The 19,103-nt window shown below is 38.1% G+C and overlaps 1 protein-coding gene across 1 annotated transcript in view; it reads right to left on the bottom strand.

The window, feature by feature from the left end:
• LOC127696730 (transmembrane protease serine 11G) overlaps positions 1-19,103 on the bottom strand; it is a 41,445-nt gene that overhangs the window by 10,270 nt on the left and 12,072 nt on the right. Inside the window, exons 3-6 of the mRNA XM_052199693.1 lie at positions 7,788-7,909; positions 6,285-6,403; positions 4,636-4,703; positions 3,891-4,051 (exon numbers count right to left, since the gene is read on the bottom strand). Coding sequence (XP_052055653.1) covers positions 3,891-4,051; positions 4,636-4,703; positions 6,285-6,403; positions 7,788-7,909 — 470 coding nt within the window. The remainder of the gene's footprint in view (positions 1-3,890; positions 4,052-4,635; positions 4,704-6,284; positions 6,404-7,787; positions 7,910-19,103) is intronic.

Below are 19,103 nucleotides of genomic sequence, written 5' to 3'. Positions count from 1 at the left end.
TTTCTGAGGAACCACCAGACTGATTTCCAAAGTGGCTGAACCATCTTACAGCCCCACCAGCAGTGAGGGAGTGTTCCTCTTTCTCTTCAGGGAGATTCTTGTATGAATACAAAGTCATTGGTATCGACAGACATTAATTGCCTGGAAGATTAATGTCCTTTAATGTATTTGAGTACATTTGTTGAAGTAGAAGTTAAATTTAAGGTGTGTAGGACCATTTTTACACATGTCCTATAATATATAATCCTCTCAGTCTTCACTTCTGGCCTCATTTGCTTCCCATTATATTTTAAAGGTATTCAAATCATCTTCAAAGCCTCTAGGATTTGGCCACAGATTTTTCTCTATTGTGTTAGGTTCTACCATTCAGCATGTTATTGTTTTCTATTTTTAAATCAAAATAGAAATTGGTACAAGCTGTGTCTGTCTCCCCAAATCCCTTGTATCACTCTTTATGCCAGCATATGCAGAGAGAATCAGAATCAAGCGTACTCAGGCGAAAACTAGTCTAACATTTCACTCTTGGGTCTTTAATTTAGGTCAGAATGTGCTTTAGAATACGCTCTGCCTGTGCTGCATTTGTTTCTGGAAAAACAATAAAATCAAGGTCATTGCTCAATAACATAACTGTTCTCCTTTAATATATGATACCTACATGACATGAAATTATCAGATTTGGAAAAACTACACTTATTAGGAAGCTCAATATTAAAATGATAGCATAAACAGGGACTTTGAGTTGGAACTACCATTAAAAAGTTAATTCTAGAAAATCTTCAGCATTAGATTTTGTCAATAATAAAACTTCCTTACAACTTTCTTTAGCATGGTTTTGCCAAGAGGCAAATTGTCTGCCTCGTGTCTCATTAGTATTAAGTTAGATAAACCATACAATATTTTATCTTTTGCCCTTTCACCTACAATAAAATGTCCATATCCAATATATGGCCTTTAGTTATCAGATAATTGTTTTACAACTAGCCTTAAAGTAATGTTTTCCCTGATCATAAATTCATTTCCAAACCTGCTTTATATCCTAGTGCAATTAGCTCATGGCACATGAATGTTTACAGAGCCCTAATTGCAGCTTTCCTAAAAGGTCTCAATAGTTACTGGTGTAAATTTGAGAAGTCTATAGAATCATTATTAGGAATTAGGAAATCATCTATTTGTCTACATAGCATTAGTACAAGAAAGTACATCTTCATTGATATGTGAAAAATATGCCCAATAGAGTGAGTAATTCCCAAGGATCGTTATGCTATTTAATAACAGGAAAGACATATGACAAGAATCAGTTCTGAGATGAACTCTCTACAAGCCTTGCAATTTTAGTTTATCCACTGTAGCCAAACAAAATGATGCGCCATCTTCAGGAAGCCATCTCTTATGTTTTTGTCCCTCCTAGACAGGGCATGATTGAACAGATGTGCTCTTCTTGCCAAAAAAATTTGTACTGCTTCATTTCTGGGCCAAGATTTGCATCCTCTCTTCTTTTCCTCTATAAATGCAAGGAGCTGCAGTATACACTATATTTTTGGATTCTGTATCTGTGGGTTCAACTAATTCCCATTCAGAAATATTTGTAAACACAGAACCTGACACCATGTATTTTCCCATCATATTCCCTAAACAATATTGCATACCACATACTTACACATAATTTATTCTATATTAAATATTATAAGTATATGGCAGTTTATTTACAGTTCATGAAAGAGATGATTGGGGAAATTGGTCAGTAGTTTACCTAATATGTTCAAGGTCTTGGGTTTAATTGCAAATACACAATACTCCCCCAATGTATACACACACACACACACACACACACACAAATACACACACACACAAACACACACATACCATGAGGACATCTATATACATTGTATGGCAATACTGAGGGCATTTTATATAAGAGACCTGATACTAACATTATTTATTACAGTAAAAGGACTCTGGAAGCTGTAAAGAAAATGACAAAATAGTTGATGATTTCAGAATTTAAAGAATTTCTGGGGCATTCAGACTTGATGCCCCAGAAAAGGGAACTGCTTAGGGGTCAGGATTACCTACTTAGAGGTAAAGGGGAGGGGAAATGGGATGAAGAAATGTGGAAGGGGGGACCAGGAGGGGGCAATGTCTGGTATGTAAATAAATAAAATAATTAATTAAAAAACAGCATGGCATTACAAGAATCTAAAAGACTGATAGGGCTTGAGAGATGGCTCAGCAGTTAAGAGCACTGACTGCTCTTCTAAAGGTCCTCAGTTCAAATCCCAGCAACTACATGGTGGCTCACAACCATCTGTAACAAGATCTGACACCCTTTTCTGGAGTGTCTGAAGACAGCTACAGTTTACTCACATATAATAAATAAACAAATTTAAAAAAAAAAGACTGAGCTGCCTTTGAATAACAAAAATAGATAATAAATCTAGATTCCTAACTTAAATAGGTTGATTGTGCTAAAAACAAACAAACAAACAAACACATAAGTAGTATCAAGATTCTCCTAGCAAATAGTGTTCAGATTACACAAGCTTTCATACAAAATGAAACCAAACAAAGTAGAAAATGTACAATCTGAATGAGGACACAATCAACCAATGCTATTCTGGAAAGATCTATAACACTAGAAACAACTGATGTAGATTTGGTAGCTGCCACAATCAAAGACAAGTTCCCTTGTAATAAATGAAAAACAGAAAATATCACAAAACAGTAGAAATAATTTAAAAAATCACTGAAAATGATGAGAATGCACAAACAGACGAGTTATTAGAATAGCAATAGCGGTGGGAACAGACGAACTGGCTGGCTGATGCCCTTAGTGAGGATGGACGGTGGGAATCGCATCAGTGAACTTGAGGACAAGAGCAGAACCATTCAGTTTGAAGAACAGAGTAAAACATGTGCACCCTCTCGTGTGCATGGGGTACTATACAGAACACTGGTACTTGTGACTCTTTAGAAGTGAGGAAAATAATTATGAGTCTAAAAAGGAGCATTTAAACAGAATGGTTGAAAATTCTGCGTATTTGTTAAAGGGTTCACATTTGTGTAGGATCAAATTGTACAGGCTCAAAGAAAATGAGAAAAAAAACACAAATAGGATAAAACTAAACAACCTATCATGATAGAATCTTACAGAAAATAAATATTAGAAGAACAAGATGAATCTCAAATTGACTTTTAAAGGACTTTTGTATTTTGCCCACTTTCGAGGGACAGAGTCAACTTACAGAGCTAAAAATCAAATACTTGCAGGGCCCCACTCCTTATCCAGTGCTGAGTTCTAGGTTTGTGGGCATTATTGGGTAGAGCAGGCACATTTCCTGTGTCCATGGAAGCACAGTCTGTGTACGGAGCAAGATCAATAGTGGAGGTTAGGCTGTTATTAAACACCACACTCACTGTACTAAATTGAAATGATGTTGCGCTGGGCGGTGGTGGTGCACGCCTGTAATCCCAGCACTCTGGGAGGCAGAAGCAGGTGGATTTCTGAGTTTGAGGCCGGCCTGGTCTACAGAGTGAGTTCCAGGACAGCCAGGGCTATACAGAGAAACTCTGTCTCAAAAACAAAACAAAACAAAACAAACAAACAAATCCAAAAAACAAAACAAAACAAAAGAAATGCTGCTGCTAAGGCTTGATTTAATAACAGACAATATTTTCATATTTGTCTAACCAGATGGTTGTTACAATTATTTTCAAACCAACCAAGGGAATATAATCTTTGCTGTGACTTGAGTGATGTGTGCATTTTCTAGTGACTCAGAGACCTAGAATAAAAGTGGTTTTGTTTTATAGTGAAATAAAAAAAGCTTTCTCTGTAGACAGAAGATTGTTCAAAAGTGTTAACTATTGAGAGAAGAAAAAAATGGTCTTGCCTCTAAGATAAGGTAGTGAAATGTCTCTCTTCAAGAAAGTCTGGGAGGATTGCAACTTCTTATACAAAATGTCATCGGCTTGTCTTTGCAAAGTACCCACATTCTTACGGGGAATCTGAAACTTAATCAGTACATCTGCTTTCACACCATCATTACTGGGCCTGGAAGAGAAACTCAACAAAGTGAGACAATGACCCAGGATTATTGTTAATACCATATCATTAGTACTTAACTAGTAATTGTATCTGCAAGAAAATAACACATATTTCACAGAGGTTATTGTCATGAGTTTTCCCTTTATATGTCACACAGATGTTAAGTCCTAGATTACGCTGCTTGTAAAACTTGATCATAATCATATGGAGAATGGAAAATTATAAATACAACAATGTATTTATGTCAGATACATATATGTATATACATATATATATTCTTGTGTTTTAAATATTCTTAGCAGATATTTACTATAAAACAAGCAAAGTCAAGAGAAGCAATTTAGACTGATGAAATCATCAATCAAAATGCAGGAGTTTTTAAGAGAATGAGGAGTAGAATATAGTTCATGATTATTCAAGAAACCCTCCCACTATAGTCTATGTAGGAGCGATTGCAATGTGAGAAGACAGTGGTAGCTGTAAGGTATGTGTAAGGTCTTATGATCCTGGCTGCAGAGAAAATAGACAAAGAATAACTAGATAGCACAAAGTGGCCTTTTCCCTCATGTGAATTATTTAACTGTGGTTACCGAAAGTTGACAGCTTGAGATTTGACATAATAGTGCTTTAAGCTGGATCTTTGAAATATCGTATCTATCTGAAAAATAAAGAAAGAGAATGTTCTTAAATATTAATTTTATACATTTCAAAATCCTTACTTCAAACCCACCATGATACAAAATAATAAAAAAAAACACCCTTAATGTTTGTTTATATTTATCTTGAAGAAGCTCATTTGAACATAATCTTGTCATATAATCATCCCTATAACTGGAACATTTCCCTGTGTGTTTGAAGGTGATTAGCACAGAGTCGAACTAAGGCAGAAATTTCAAAAGCAGGAGCTGGAGGCCCAGCACCTTCTGTTGGCAGGCATGGACGCATTGTCTGTTCAGCAACCAACATCCTGAAACTCAGTTATATTAGTCTGAGTTTGGTGGACAGATCAGTTTTTTACGTTTTGGTGAAACAGTTTCAGATGAAGTTTTGATCCTCTGAGGAATGGGTTGTGAGGAGGATGTATACACAGTCAGGCATTTCTCCAAACTTAACTACTTATTGAGAGAAAAGTACAAAATATTTACTTAGAATAAAATACATCTATGACTGCTACGGTATGTGATTTGTCTTTCTTATATGGAGTGCTTCATCAGTGGTAAATGATTCTAGAACAACTTACCAAACCAAACTTATCAAACCAGGGGCAAAGGCAACAGGGCGGGGCCTCTTGCAAACCCACTTACTACCATTGACTCATCAGACTGGCTTGTCAGAAAGAAAAGCTCATCTTATGCTAACCTTGACCACGCTGAGTCCAAGCAGGCAGTGCACAGATCTCAGTAGGGCAAGCAAAGAGTGAAAGGACATGTATGAGACTAGGACTGTTCTTCATCTCATTTAATGTGTGAAATTCTCTTCAATGAAATGTTTTGTGAAGCCATATTCGACAGACCTTTGAAAGGAATGTCAGGAGATCACTAACTATTAACAAGACAAATGGCCACATGGTTTTTTCTAACTTATTTACAAGGGTTTTTTTTTTTTGTGGAAAACATTTTATTTGTGCAGGTATCACTTATATAATAATAAGATATTTACATTTATTATATATATTAAATATATTATGTATTTACTATTATAGTATACACATTTTATATATGTACTTATAAAATATTAAGAAAATCCACCAAAGCATTAAAATAGCTTCAAGTTACAGTCTAAAGAACCTGTTATGCTTTGGTTATATGTGCATCCTTGTACATGTACAAACACTTATTGTCATTTTACTTATTATATAATAAATAGTCTGTATTCTTGATTGTTGAACCTCATGGAAAATATACAATTTCCAGTTTGGTTACTGGTCTTCATATTTACTTTTAGGGAAATGTTTACTCTATCTACAAATCGGAAGAAAGTCTGTACCAGAGATTGAGTCTGATTTGCACTGTATTATGTACAAACGAACAATTTTCTCTACACTTCTGTTTTGCTCTGCATACCTGTGTGCTGTGTATGTGTACTCACATGTTTAGAAGAGCATGTGTGCATGTGGATACTTGTACACATGTATATGAATTTGGTTGAGACCAGAAATTGATATCAAGCGCCTGCCTCTACTTGCCACCTTACACACATCCAGGGTAGCACAGATGTCAGTAGCAAAGCATAGATTTACCTCATAGTTGATTTTTTGTTTCAGATCAGTCCGAAATTTTGACTGCTCTTGGGACAATTCTGAGCTATATTTAATACTGGGAATCCAGAAGGAGGCCTGGTAGTAATGAGTCCTCTCATCTGAAAGGAGAAAACAGATGGATAACTTCTGCTAATCCCTTTCAACCAAAGAAGTAGAGGATTTGTTATTGTTTCTCTGATAACTTCTATGTTGGAAGCTTGGTCCTCCATATAGTAGCACCGAATGCATGGGCATTCTTAACAGAGGAATGAGTAGGAGCTGACTGTGACTGATCACTCAGAGTTTAATATTGCTTTTACAGAGTGAGTTAGTTCTCACAAGAGTGGATTAATTCTTGTGGAAGCCAGGTTCGTCCTTGTCCCTTGTGCTGTCTTGCCATGTGATCTCTTTTCCAGGCACTACTCACTTCCCAACATGTTCCCTCTCTTGACTCTGTTCCACATTGTGATAAATAGAGCTTCTTGCAGACACCAAAACCAGCCTGTCTCACTGTCCTCTTTTATTCATAAAGTATCCAGTATTTTTTTTCATCAACATATTTTCTTTTTTTGATGTTTAGATATTTCCTATATTTATATTTCAGACGTTATCCCCTTTCCTGCTTCCCTCTGAAAACACCTATCCCATCCCCCCTCTCCCTGCTTACCAACCAACCCACTCCAACTTTCCTGTTCTGGCATTCCACTATACTGGGGCATCAAGCATTCTTAGGACCAAGGGCCTCTCCTCCCTTTGATATCCAACTAGGTCATCCTCTGCTCCATATGCAGCTGCAGCCATGGGTCCCTCCATGTGTGCTCTTTCATTGGTGGTTTAGTCCCTGGGAGCTCTGGGGGTACTGGTTGGTTCATATTGTCATTCCTCCTATGGGGCTGCAAACCTCTTCAGCTCCTTCAGACTTTTCTCTAGCTCCACCATTGGGGACCAAGTTTTCTAAAGTATTTCATTATAACAACAGTAAATAGACAGTCAATCATATATTTGGTACACTCCAGAAAATTAGATATACAATAGCTGTAGCCAGTCTCTTCCTACCCAGTCATTTTAATATCACCTATCTTCATAACCACCAGTGTTGTATGTTGTATCCTGACACAATTACTACCTTTTATAGGTGGTAATTCATAGTAAGTGACAATTCATACATTTAAGTTGTTAAGTAATGATACAATAAGTTGACAAATAAGTTGGCAAAGTTAAAATTTCTACTACAATACAATTTTGCTGTTAGAGTTTATATCATCGTACGGTAAATATCAAATCTTGAGAACTTCTTGTGCTATTCAAAGGATGGTGTTAGATGAACAGCATCGGGTTTGAATAGTAGAAATAAACTTTTGCATTAAGGATTATCATTTCCCAAGTTTATTCAAAGGAAATTTTCATTTTGGAATTGGAGAAAAGACTAAGATTTAGAAATATATGTAACATCCATAGGGAGTCTTTAAATTTCCAAAGTACTATAATGAAGTAGAGCCTCACCATACACCAAAAAGTAAACGAGGAGACTGATGAGCACTGTCAGAGCCAACAAAATAGCTGTGGTGATGAGGGCAACCTTCCATGGTTTCCAGACACGTTTTCTTCTACTCAGGATTCTTGGCCTTTGAGAGACAAAACACATATTCAAAACAAGTAGGACTAGGCAGTGGAGGCACACACCTTTAATCCTAGAATTTTGGAGGCAGAGGCAGGCAGATTTCTGAGTTAGAGGCCAGCCTGGTCTACAGAATGAGTTCCAGGCAGACAGGACTACACAAAGAAACCCTGCCTTGAGAAAATAAACAAACAAACAAAAAAAACAAAGCAACTCAAAAAACAAGTAAAGAAGTAGGGTCCTATGACAATTATTTTTTGATATTCAAATGATTTCTCCCTGGGGTTCTTTATTATCTTATATCATATTTGGTAACATTTGAATGTATCTTTTGAAATATTCAAAAAATACTACCAAAAAATCAAACTGACTTTTTAACTTTAAAGAGTTAGCATCAGGCAAATGTTACTACTAAAGTAAGTAATTTCTGGTTCAGAATAAGAAGTATTCTGGATTTTTTTTCCTTATTCTTTTTTTAATTTCATAAGTGATCTAATATCACAAATGTTACCAGATGGCTTCAGATCACAATGAACCTCTCGACATAATGCCATCTGGGTCACTATTCCAATGCAATGAATTACAACAATTAATCGATTACTGGTTGAGGGATAGGATCACCCACCCATCTCAAAAATATTAACACAGAATTGTTCTATCTAAAGGAAATTCAGGGTTTTATATTTGTTACAAAATATGATATAAGATAATAAAGAGCCCCAGGATCAGAAACCAGAGGAAAGGCTATCCAGAGACTGCCACACCTAGAGATTCATCCCATCTGCAAACACCAAACCGAGACACTGTTGCTAATGCCAAGAAGAGCTTGGTGTGGCTGTCCCCTGAGAGATTCTGCCAGAGCCTGACCAATACAGATGTAGATGCTCACAGCCACCCATTGAACTTAGTGCAGGGACCCCAATAGAGGAGTTAGGGGAAGGACTGAAGGAGCTGAGGGGGTTAGCAACCCCATAGGAGGACCAACAATATCAACTAACTTAACCTGGCCCCGCCCCACCCAGGACTAAACCATAGCCAAAGAGTGCACATGAAGGGACCCATGGCTCCAGCAGCTTGTGTAGCATAAGATGGCCTTGTCTGGCATCAATGGGAGGGGCAACTCTTGGTCCTGCAGAGACCTGATGCTCCAGTGTAGGAAATGTTAGGGCAGTGAAGTGGGGAGTAGGTAGGTGGGTGGAGGAGCACCATCATATAAGCAGGGAGAAGGGGCGATGGGATAGGTGTTTTGCAAAGGGGAAACCAGAAAGGGGGATAACATTTGAAATGCAAACAAATAAAATAACTATTAAAAAATAGATTACCAGAGCCTCAAAGATAAGATATGGAGAAGAATAGAAATAGGAGTCAAAGGAGATGTTCCTGAAATACAAAAAGAGAACCTAGAAGAGTGTCTACTTCCCATATGTCTACTGGAGTTGTTTTTTGTTTGTTGGTTGCTTAGGTAGTTGGTTGGTCTTTTCTATATTTTTATACTATATATATATATGGTGTATATATAGATGGGACATGGAATTTGTACTGAATGTAAGGAACATGAGATTAGGATAAACTCAGTCAAGCAGCAAAACAGAATTATAGTAAATAATAAGTAGCAAAATAAAAATCATCAATATAATGAATATACATACACATTGAGAACTCAGAACTCTGGTCTGATATGATTACAAAGGGTTATAACATTTAAACCTGTGGTTTTTAAAATAGATAATGTTCCTAGGCTAAAGTAAAATATAATCAAGGAAACAGAACATTGGCTTAAGTACAAATATTATAATAATAGTATCAGTGGTTGGAAAATATGGCAAAAAGCATGCACTTCCAATCAATGCAAATGTCTGAAGACAGTGAACTGACTGATCGCTTGGGAAGTCTGTGGAAACAGGGTACAATGCAAAGCTTTTTCCATCTCAGTGTTAGGGTCTGCAATGCAAAGAAAAAAATCTGAGCAATTATAGAGTTGGGGTGAGATAACACTGACATGCACTGGCAGCATGATCAAATGCATAGAGAAACTGTACTGGAATATAATTCTAAAAGTTTACCACATTAGCTCTTGTCTGTAGAAACTATCCTTGAACAATGGGAAATATTTCCCCAGGGATTGGTACCTGGTAGTGGAAAGACAAAAAGTCGTGCCAGTTAACTACTGAATACAGGCAGCAATGATATGGAGGGACTGGAGATGCCTCTACAATACAAAAGAGAACCTAAAAGAGTGTCCACTTCCCATGTGTTGAAACCTAGGTGAGCAACTATGCCCGCCTGGAACGGACATTATTGGCAAGCCTGTTTGCGTGCCTGGTGTTGACAAAGTGTCAGGGATCTGAACTCCAAACCTCATGTTTGCCCAGAGCAAATTGGGTTTTGGTGTCTCAAGTGACAATGATTTTATTTTCCTAGCCAGTCAAACTCACTCCAAAATATTTATCTCTTGATTTCCTGTAAAAGAATATATGTCTCTTTGTTTTAGCTTCATACTAACCTTATTTTAGTTTAATTCCAAGGGCTGTACTAGACAAACAGATGCTTGTCTTTCATAGGTACTTGGTACCTATGTAACTTGGTAAACGCTTATGTATTAAATGAATGAATGTGACATGAATGGAACATAATAAATCATTAGCCACTCAAAAATCAGCGTTCTACTGAGAGTGAGTTTCTTCATCCTTGGTAGGGGAGACAGAGCAGTGAGCACTGCCTTTATTCTAGGTACAAATCACCTATCAGAAATCACTGTGTGACATCTTTCTCTTCTCTCCTTCTTGGCTTCCTATGTCCCATAATCCCTCCAATTCAAAGCATCTGGTTTTGGTCAGCCTATCCCAGTGAAATGACTAAACAGGTTCATCGTGGTGCAGGAAGATTGACCTGGAGATACCTCTGATATTAAACACAAGGAAAACCACAAGTGACCTTTTCCTTGTTACCACATCATGTCATCATGACCAGTCAGTGACAGAAGCCACCCGCTCATCATGTCAGAGTGGAAAACCCTTCACAAAGATCCAAAATGTTTAGATCACTATCTTAATGCCCCTACCCCATTTATTTAAATGGGAAGTATCTTGCTTTCTAGACAGTCTGATAGGTTGGTGTTCCTTAAACAAAGACTCAGTAGAATTTAAAAAAAAAAAAAAACATCCCTACTAGGTTAACATTCATCATGCTTTTCAATGTTACAACCTCTTATTAGTGTTCATCATCAGGTGCTTTTCTTCCAGATGTATATGCTTCTGTCTATTCTTTCTCCTGAAGATTATCAAATGCTTTCTTTCACAAAAATAGTGTCACTCAGCCAAGTAAAGGATCTCATTCCTGCATAGTCGTGGCCATAAAAATCTAAAAGAATCTAAATGAGGGGCTCAGCATCATGGTGTCAAATGTAGGTCATGTAGCTAGCACACTTGATTATTAGGCAAGTTACCCACCCCCCCATCCCCCAGCTGCCCTTTATGCAATCCTTCAGCTTCTGTGTGTGGTGCCTTCTCCCCCTGTAAAATGATTGTAATACTCCCTGGTGGGCTTATCACAAAGACCACCAGGTCTTTGTATGAGTGCTTATTGCAAACATAAGAGTTGGAGAGCAGTAACTAAAACCTGGCAAGGACTCTGTAGTTTGATTTATTTTATTTCTCCTCTTAACCAGGGCTTTTATTTTTTTCAAAAGCAAATGAGAAAGCATAATACACAGGAAATTTGTGAACCCTTGGGACAGGCTGCGAGTAGTAGGGATGTGCTACTAGAGAAGGAAACAGAGGGAGGCACTGCTAGCCAGGACACTGGAGTCTGAGTGGCACTGTGGAAACAGTATTACAGTTTGGAGAGCAGCTAGGAGAGTTAACAAAGCCCTGATGCTTCCCATAAATCCATCATCAGATAAGATAGATTACATATTTGAGATACGAAGAGCATCAGTAATTTCCCAAGGTTGAAAATAGTTGTTATGTAATGAATGCCATGGAGAAAGAATTACTGGGCCAAAAAAAAAATGCACAAAGATCATGTCAAATGAAGATGAATAAATTATCTACTTGAAGGTTTTATTTCCTTGGCTATGAAAAATAAAATCATTCTAGAACAAAACCATTATATGAAAACTATGTAATAGTAAGGTTCTTATGTATAATTTCAGTGGCTGGGTGATGATGATGATGATAATGATGATGATACTGATTATACCAACAGATATAGTAATGCTCATAAAATTGATGATATAGCTATAAATACTGAAAGCTATACTAGACATTAAATGAGATTTGTGGTTTTGCTCCATTTTCCTGCTCCAACAGGCTATGTGCCTTGCTTTCATAGCCCCACCTTGTTTTAAATGAAAAGTAATGTTTCATAACAGCAAGGTTAATTCGTGTCATCAGTAAAATGTAATGAAAATAAATAATGTTTCAGTAGATAAGAGTTCAACAGGGAGTAACACAAGCCAAGGTATACAGCCATCCAAAACACCGTACAAATTTGTAAATTTATGTTTCAGAAAAGAAACTTTAGGATATTGAGATAGAACTATATTAAGACCCCAAACAAATGTATAAGAATGCCATTGATCAAGACTCTTGAGGACAGCTGGTCAGAACATTTCTTCCCCAACATTTCTCCCAATATTGCATCGGTGTCTTATTGTTCTTTCTGTTTGGTGGTCCAGGTAGGCAAATGTTCTTGCTGTCTTTAAAATATTTTCGAGGAGCGCACAGGGCATACGATTGCCATTTGCACCAGGGAACCAGGCGGCTCCACAGCCTTCAGTGCACAGACTGCCAGGAGAGAGTGAGCTCCAAGCAGCTCTTTCATTTCTGCACAGGGAGGTGAGATCTTTATCTTCTCTCTGGCAGGGAACAGCTAGGAGCGCACAGGGCATATGATCAGTGGAGCTGCTGGGACAGGAGTCTTCTGGTTGCCTTCTAGCATAACCCAAACAGGGCTAACTTTATTGTGATGATGTTTGCAAAGAAGTAATTTTTGGAAAAACACTTAAATACTCCTTGCAAGGGTCTTTAAATTCAGAAACCCAATTAATTGGCATTCAGTGCTTCCTGGACATTAAAATAATGTAGTTTCTCTCTCTCTTTTGACATGAAAAACAGCCAACTAGTTCAGATCCCTTCTTCTCAAAGCTCTCAAAACATTTTTTGCTCTCACCTTCATCTGATGCCTTTAATTTCTTTGCATTGAAAAAACAGAAATAATCACCCCAGAGTACCCCCAAACCCTGAAGAAATAGCAGTCAGGTGGCAGCAACTCCTGGGACCTACCTAACAGGCCTGCTATCATCATGCTAAGATTTTTGTAACTTATGTCTAAGACCAAGTCCTCTGGTTTCCTTTTGCCATGACAATATTGTCTAACATAATGCCTGGGCCATATCACTGCTCTGTTTTCTGCAGAGGAGATGAATTGTGTATAAAAAGGGTTTGGGACAGAGAAGTAAAAACATTTATAGCTTCATCCTCCATAATTGGTCCAAATCACTTTACAAACCAGAAATCAAGATTTAAGATAATTTGTTAAGTAATTAATCAAAACCTCAAATTCTAGTGCATAGTTTCTTTGGCACCCCACTGACCCATATAATCTGGTCCATGTGTGGTTCCTCTCTGGCAAAGATTCTTAAAATTCACATACTAGGGCTGCTGAAATTGGAAGATAGCCTCTTTAAGACCAACTTATAATATGCAGAAATTGTATCGCAACAAAATGCTTTTCCTTTAGGTAGAGGCTCAGGGGACATCAAGGAAGAGGGGTAAGAATCTTTGTAAGAGCCACGGGACTAGGACACCAGCTGTGAAATATTGTTCTCTAGATATAACAAGGATGATATGAGGGACCCAAAGGGCTTTTCTCGTCCCTCACCCTCCTTACAGCTTCCTGCCTGAGGTCAAGGCTAGGCCAATTTCCATTCTCTACCCACAGGAACATTCTTGAGTAAAAAATTCTCAGAAAAACCACAGAATGTACTGACTGATAGTCACCTGATCCCCTAGAAAGTCCCGAATAGAATTCAAATATGTGTTATGACCTGCCCATGCTTACTAGCCAATAGATTTAAAGGTCAATGTGTTTAGCCAATAATTTTGAACTGTAACCTTGCTGATGTAACCTGTGCCTCTAAAAAGTACAAAAACTGCTTGTAATAGCCATTTGGAGGTCACCTTCTAGTCACTCGCCTTGAGGGACTGATTGAGGGTTGACCCAGCTGGAAAATAAACCTCCTGTTTTTGCATCAATCTGCATTTTGTGTCTCACTCAGGGGGTGTCTCAAATTAAGTACCACCAACTGAGAGTCGGAGGTCTTACAGATGCACTAATGAGATCTCTTGCCTAAAAAAGACTTACAAAATTACTGTCCCAATCTACATGCCAAAACTGTTTGGAGAAATTCTAAATTTGTACATAAAGACCTATAGAGAATCAGTGGCTGCACACACACACACACACACACACACACACACACAGAGAGAGAGAGAGAGAGAGAGAGAGAGAGAGAGAGAACAAGAAAGAGAGAGAATTAGTTTTCTTCAGGGATGAGATCTAATCCTGAGTAGCCAGCACTAAACAAATCTACATAAACAACAGTAAATGGACTCTGAATGTCGTGTGAGTGTCTGTGTATGTATGTGCATATGCATGCGTGTATGTATGTATGTACATATGTATGTATGTACATATGTATGTATGTATGTATATGTGTATGTTTATATGTATGGTTCTGTGTATGTATATGTCTGCCTGTCTCTCTCTCTTCCCCTCTCTTTTTGTGTATACATAACAGTGATTATAGAAGAGGTCATGTATAAAGAGATTTGCACTTTACAGAAACTCTTTGAGGACTAGAAATCATGCAAATATGGTATACACAGGTACAGAAACTTAAAAGGCAAAAATGTTTAAAGGCATTATGGTTATGTGCTATTTCAAACATCAGTGAGTTCCAAGGGAAAGAAGTTTACCTCTTCTGTCCAATTCTGCAAATCTTACATAATAATGAACAGAAAACAAAGACTATTTTTCCCGTGTCATTCCTTCCTTCAGAGCTCACTGGCCTTGTTGGAGGAGGCTGTACATGTAGTGGAAAGAGCAGTTTCAGATAGTATTCACTGGCATTTGAATGTGATCTAGGCCTTCGCTCAGGTCTTGTGCCTGACTTTATCCATGAAATAGACATGATTCCCACATAGTTCTTGTAAGGCAGGATAGATAGAAAGTGCTCACTGAGTATTAGCAATTAGGAGGGTTGGTTACAAAAGAGACTATATCTGATTGATCCCAATGAACAAAATTAAATGACTTGAAACATAAATAGTTGATAATACCTCTGGTAAAAGCAGTGGAGTCACCTCATGGTTGGCTTATCTTGGAGATTCCTGTCAATCTTGGAATCCGTAGGCAGATAACTGTTGCAAGATATTTCCTATCCATTCACACTGAGGCAGTGAGAGGCCAGTAATTGGAGGAGAGAGAGGAGGAGGAACTAAGAGAAGAGAGGGGAGGAGAGAGAGGAGAGGCTTGGTGAGCCAGACCATTGGAGTAGAGAGAGAGACGTGGATATCCAGATGGCTTCAGGTGTATTTCTAGTGATTTGGAGAGGTTAGAAAAAATGGGATAAGATCTTTATCATTGTAAATGGGCGTTATGTAATTGCGAGTTTTATATACATAAATATATTTGGTTAACTATTCAAGTTTAAAAGTCATGCTTTACTGGATACCTGGAGGGATTGGTGCTGGACAGAAGCATGGGAATCCCACCGTTTACAGAGTCTATGGTGGGTTGCTGTGAGAGCTAGCTGGGAAAGATTGACTTGGAGGCAACAGTGAGAGCTGACCTGAGCAAGACCAGTCAGGACTTGGTGCAGAGACCTGGCAGGTAGGTACTCTTTATTAATTATTACCCACTACCGATAATTTCTCTACTCTCCCATTACTCACTTTTAGTGGCTAACACCTGCCAGAGAGTAAATGTGTCGCATCAGCAAAATGTAAGGGCATTTCAGCTTGACTGGAAGCTATCTTAATTGTTTGCAACTGCTTCTCTCTGTGTCTGATACATTTACATGATGTATTCAGAGTTTCTTGCTAATGGTTACAGTCATAGGACCCTGAAAGGGGTAGGGTGTGGTCCTTTACTAAACATTGCTCCACCTTTCCGAAACAGGTTTGGAAAAACAAAGAATGAGGTGTAAGGGTGAAGCACAGGTCATGAGGACAATAACAGCAATTAGAAGTTTTTATTATATAGAATTAAAGTTTAGAAGGAGATTTGCCGTTTTCTGGAACTTGATTCACCCAACATCTATGTGAAGGTCATAAGGCAAATATGTCTGTGCTCCAGACATTTCAACTAAAGCTCCAAATGCAATAGTAATAATAATTCAGAAGACTTAAATTTCATATTCTTTCTTTCTTTACATGTTTTCTTTATGATTCTAATGTAGGATCAACATACCAGTGACCACCAGGGCAAATTAGAAAAATAGAAATTGAAACTAAGTTTTTACAAGAAATAATTTGACTATCTTTACAAGATCTGTTAGGTCTTGAAGAACCACAAAACTTACAAATGTAGTGCATGGCTACAGCTAAGGGAACCTGAGCCAAGGTTGTGGTGTGGAGCTGCTCAGGAAACACTGTGAGTGCTACACACCTGAGCTACAGTGACAGTAAGCACACTGACTACCATGAATATGCTCTTTCGGAGCCAAGGAATGATTAAATAATCGAGCTAAGTAAGGATATTATTTCACTTACAAATAGAACATAACACAGTATTCTGTTGGATCTGTTCTCAAATAACTAACTAGGAATCAAAGCTTAAAAAGCAGATCGTGAAAATGGGGTGGGAGACTACAAAGAAGGAACTAGAAGAATAGAAATCAACTATTCTAATTTCCATTTAACCAAGTTTGGCTTTCAATAGGAAGGGAATCGAGTCATCTAGGAATGTAGATTGGATGGAGTAATTTTTTTCTTCTGTGGATGAGAGAATTAATCCCCAGCTTTGAGTATTAATTGTTAAAGCTATTCAATTCAGTCACTGATAAGTGGATATTAGGCCAGAAGCTCTGAATTCCCAAGACACAACTCACTTATCAAATCATTCCCAAGAAGAAAAAAGGAGAGGGCCCTCCCTGGTCCTGGAAAGGCTTAATGTAGCATTGTAGGGGATTGCCAGGACAGGGAAGTGGGAGGGGGTTGAATGGGGAACAGGCAGAGGGAAGGGGGCTTATGGGACTTATGGGGTGGGGGGAACTAGGAAAGGAAAAATCATATGGAATGTAAACAAAGAATCTAGAAAATATAAATAAATAAATAAATAAATAAACAAGTAAGTAAATAAAGCTATTCAATAGGTATCCTGAGGTGTGAGAGGAATTTAAGTGTATTTGAATAATCATGGATTATAGATAATTAGGCTCACTCATATAAAACTTTCATGAGTAGAAAATGGTGATAAATTGACATTTTGATATAGTTTAAACTAGTAGGTTGGGAAACTAAAAAAAATGTAGATGTGTTCTTGAGAATGAATAATGCTTCTGAATTTAAAGTTTTGATAGGTGGAAGTTGAACGATCTGCTCTGATTGGTCAATCACTTTATCTCTCTCAGTTAGGGCGGTGGTTCTCAACCTTTCTAACTCAACCCTTTAAAGCAATTCTTTTTATTGGGGTGACCCCAATCCATAAATTATTTTGTTGCTATCTCAGAACTGTAGTTTTCACTAGTTATGAATGATAATGTAAATATCTGATATGCAGGATATCTGATGTAAGACGCCCAAGGTGTTCACAGCCCACAGGTTGAAAACTGTTGAATTAGTACAGTTCAACAGTACTGAAGGACGCTGAAGAATCTGGCAGACTCACTGTGGAAACAGACAAAAAGGAACTACAGATGCCAAGAATCATTGTAAGCTTGGATGACTAGGAACACTGCACATTTGTGAGGAAGTCTGTGCAGAGGAAGGCTGCTCTTGCTTGATTTAGAGCATAGGTGAGACAAATGGGAAAAGATGAGAGGCTAGAGAATTTAGAGCTGAAGCTATCATTAAGGAATTTTGAGTGGGATCTAGAGAGATGTCCCAGAGGTTAAGAGAACCTGTTGCTGTTGCAAAGAACCAGGATTTGGTTCCTAATGCTCACATCACAGTTCCCAAGCATCTATAACTCCAGATGCAGGGTTTCTGACACCCTTTGCTGGCTTCCCTGGGACTTCATACACGAGGCAAGCATATATGCATTTGAGTAAAACACTCATACACTTAAAAGAAAAAATATTCATGAATTTGCAATGACCCAGGTTTGTCATCCTATAAGAGAAGCTAAGGTAGAAACTTGCCACAAGTTCGAGTCCTGTCTGTGCTACAGATTGAGGCCTTGTCTTTAAGAAGGGGTATGGGGAGAAGGAAAAGGAATAAATGAATAAACAAAAAAAATTGAGTGATCAGAGTGGCAAATACCTTTAATCCCAGCACTGAGGGAGCAGAAGCAGGTGAGTTCAATGGTAGCTTGAGTCACAGACCAAAACTTATCTCAAAAAAAAAAAAAAAGATTTTAAGGATTAGAAGAGGAAGATCAGTGTGTGTCTATGTAAGAATTCAAATTTCCATGTAATTTGGTGTGGCAGATGAAACACATAAAGGATTAAAAATTAGAACCAGTTGTAGTGTGTGCTTAAAATCACACTGTTAAGGAGTCAGAAGGAGGAAGATTGCAAACCATGACCTGCCTGAGCTAAATAGTGAGTTCTGGGCCAGTCTGGAACCTGAGATCCTCCACCTTAGGAAAAGGTAAAATAGTACAAGAACAGATGAATTAACAACAACAAAAGCAGCTCTGACGCTCTGATGCACCAGAACAAGACTATGAGAATGAAGGGTTAGAAGTTCAGCCTGTGATTCACAGCGAGTGACTCCCAGTCATGACAAATCCGGGGTGTTTACAGGAATGATGTTTGAGAAGGAAAATATACCTGGGTGAGAAGATTGAGGATGTCACTCCTCCTCTCCAAGGGATGTGTGCTCAAGTGGATGCAGGGCGTGGGGAAGAATAAGAAGTAAGCACAAGCCTGTAAATAGCAAGGGTAGGGAACTTCAGCCTGGGGTCCATGACGGCGCTGAGGGAGGGAGGAAGGTCCACTGCACGAAGGGGTCAACCTCAAATGGCAGTTTTAG

The sequence above is a fragment of the Apodemus sylvaticus genome, chromosome 11 (assembly GCF_947179515.1).
Source record: "Apodemus sylvaticus chromosome 11, mApoSyl1.1, whole genome shotgun sequence".
Classification (NCBI taxonomy): Eukaryota; Metazoa; Chordata; class Mammalia; order Rodentia; family Muridae; genus Apodemus; species Apodemus sylvaticus.
This window is presented reverse-complemented; position numbering and strand designations above follow the sequence as displayed.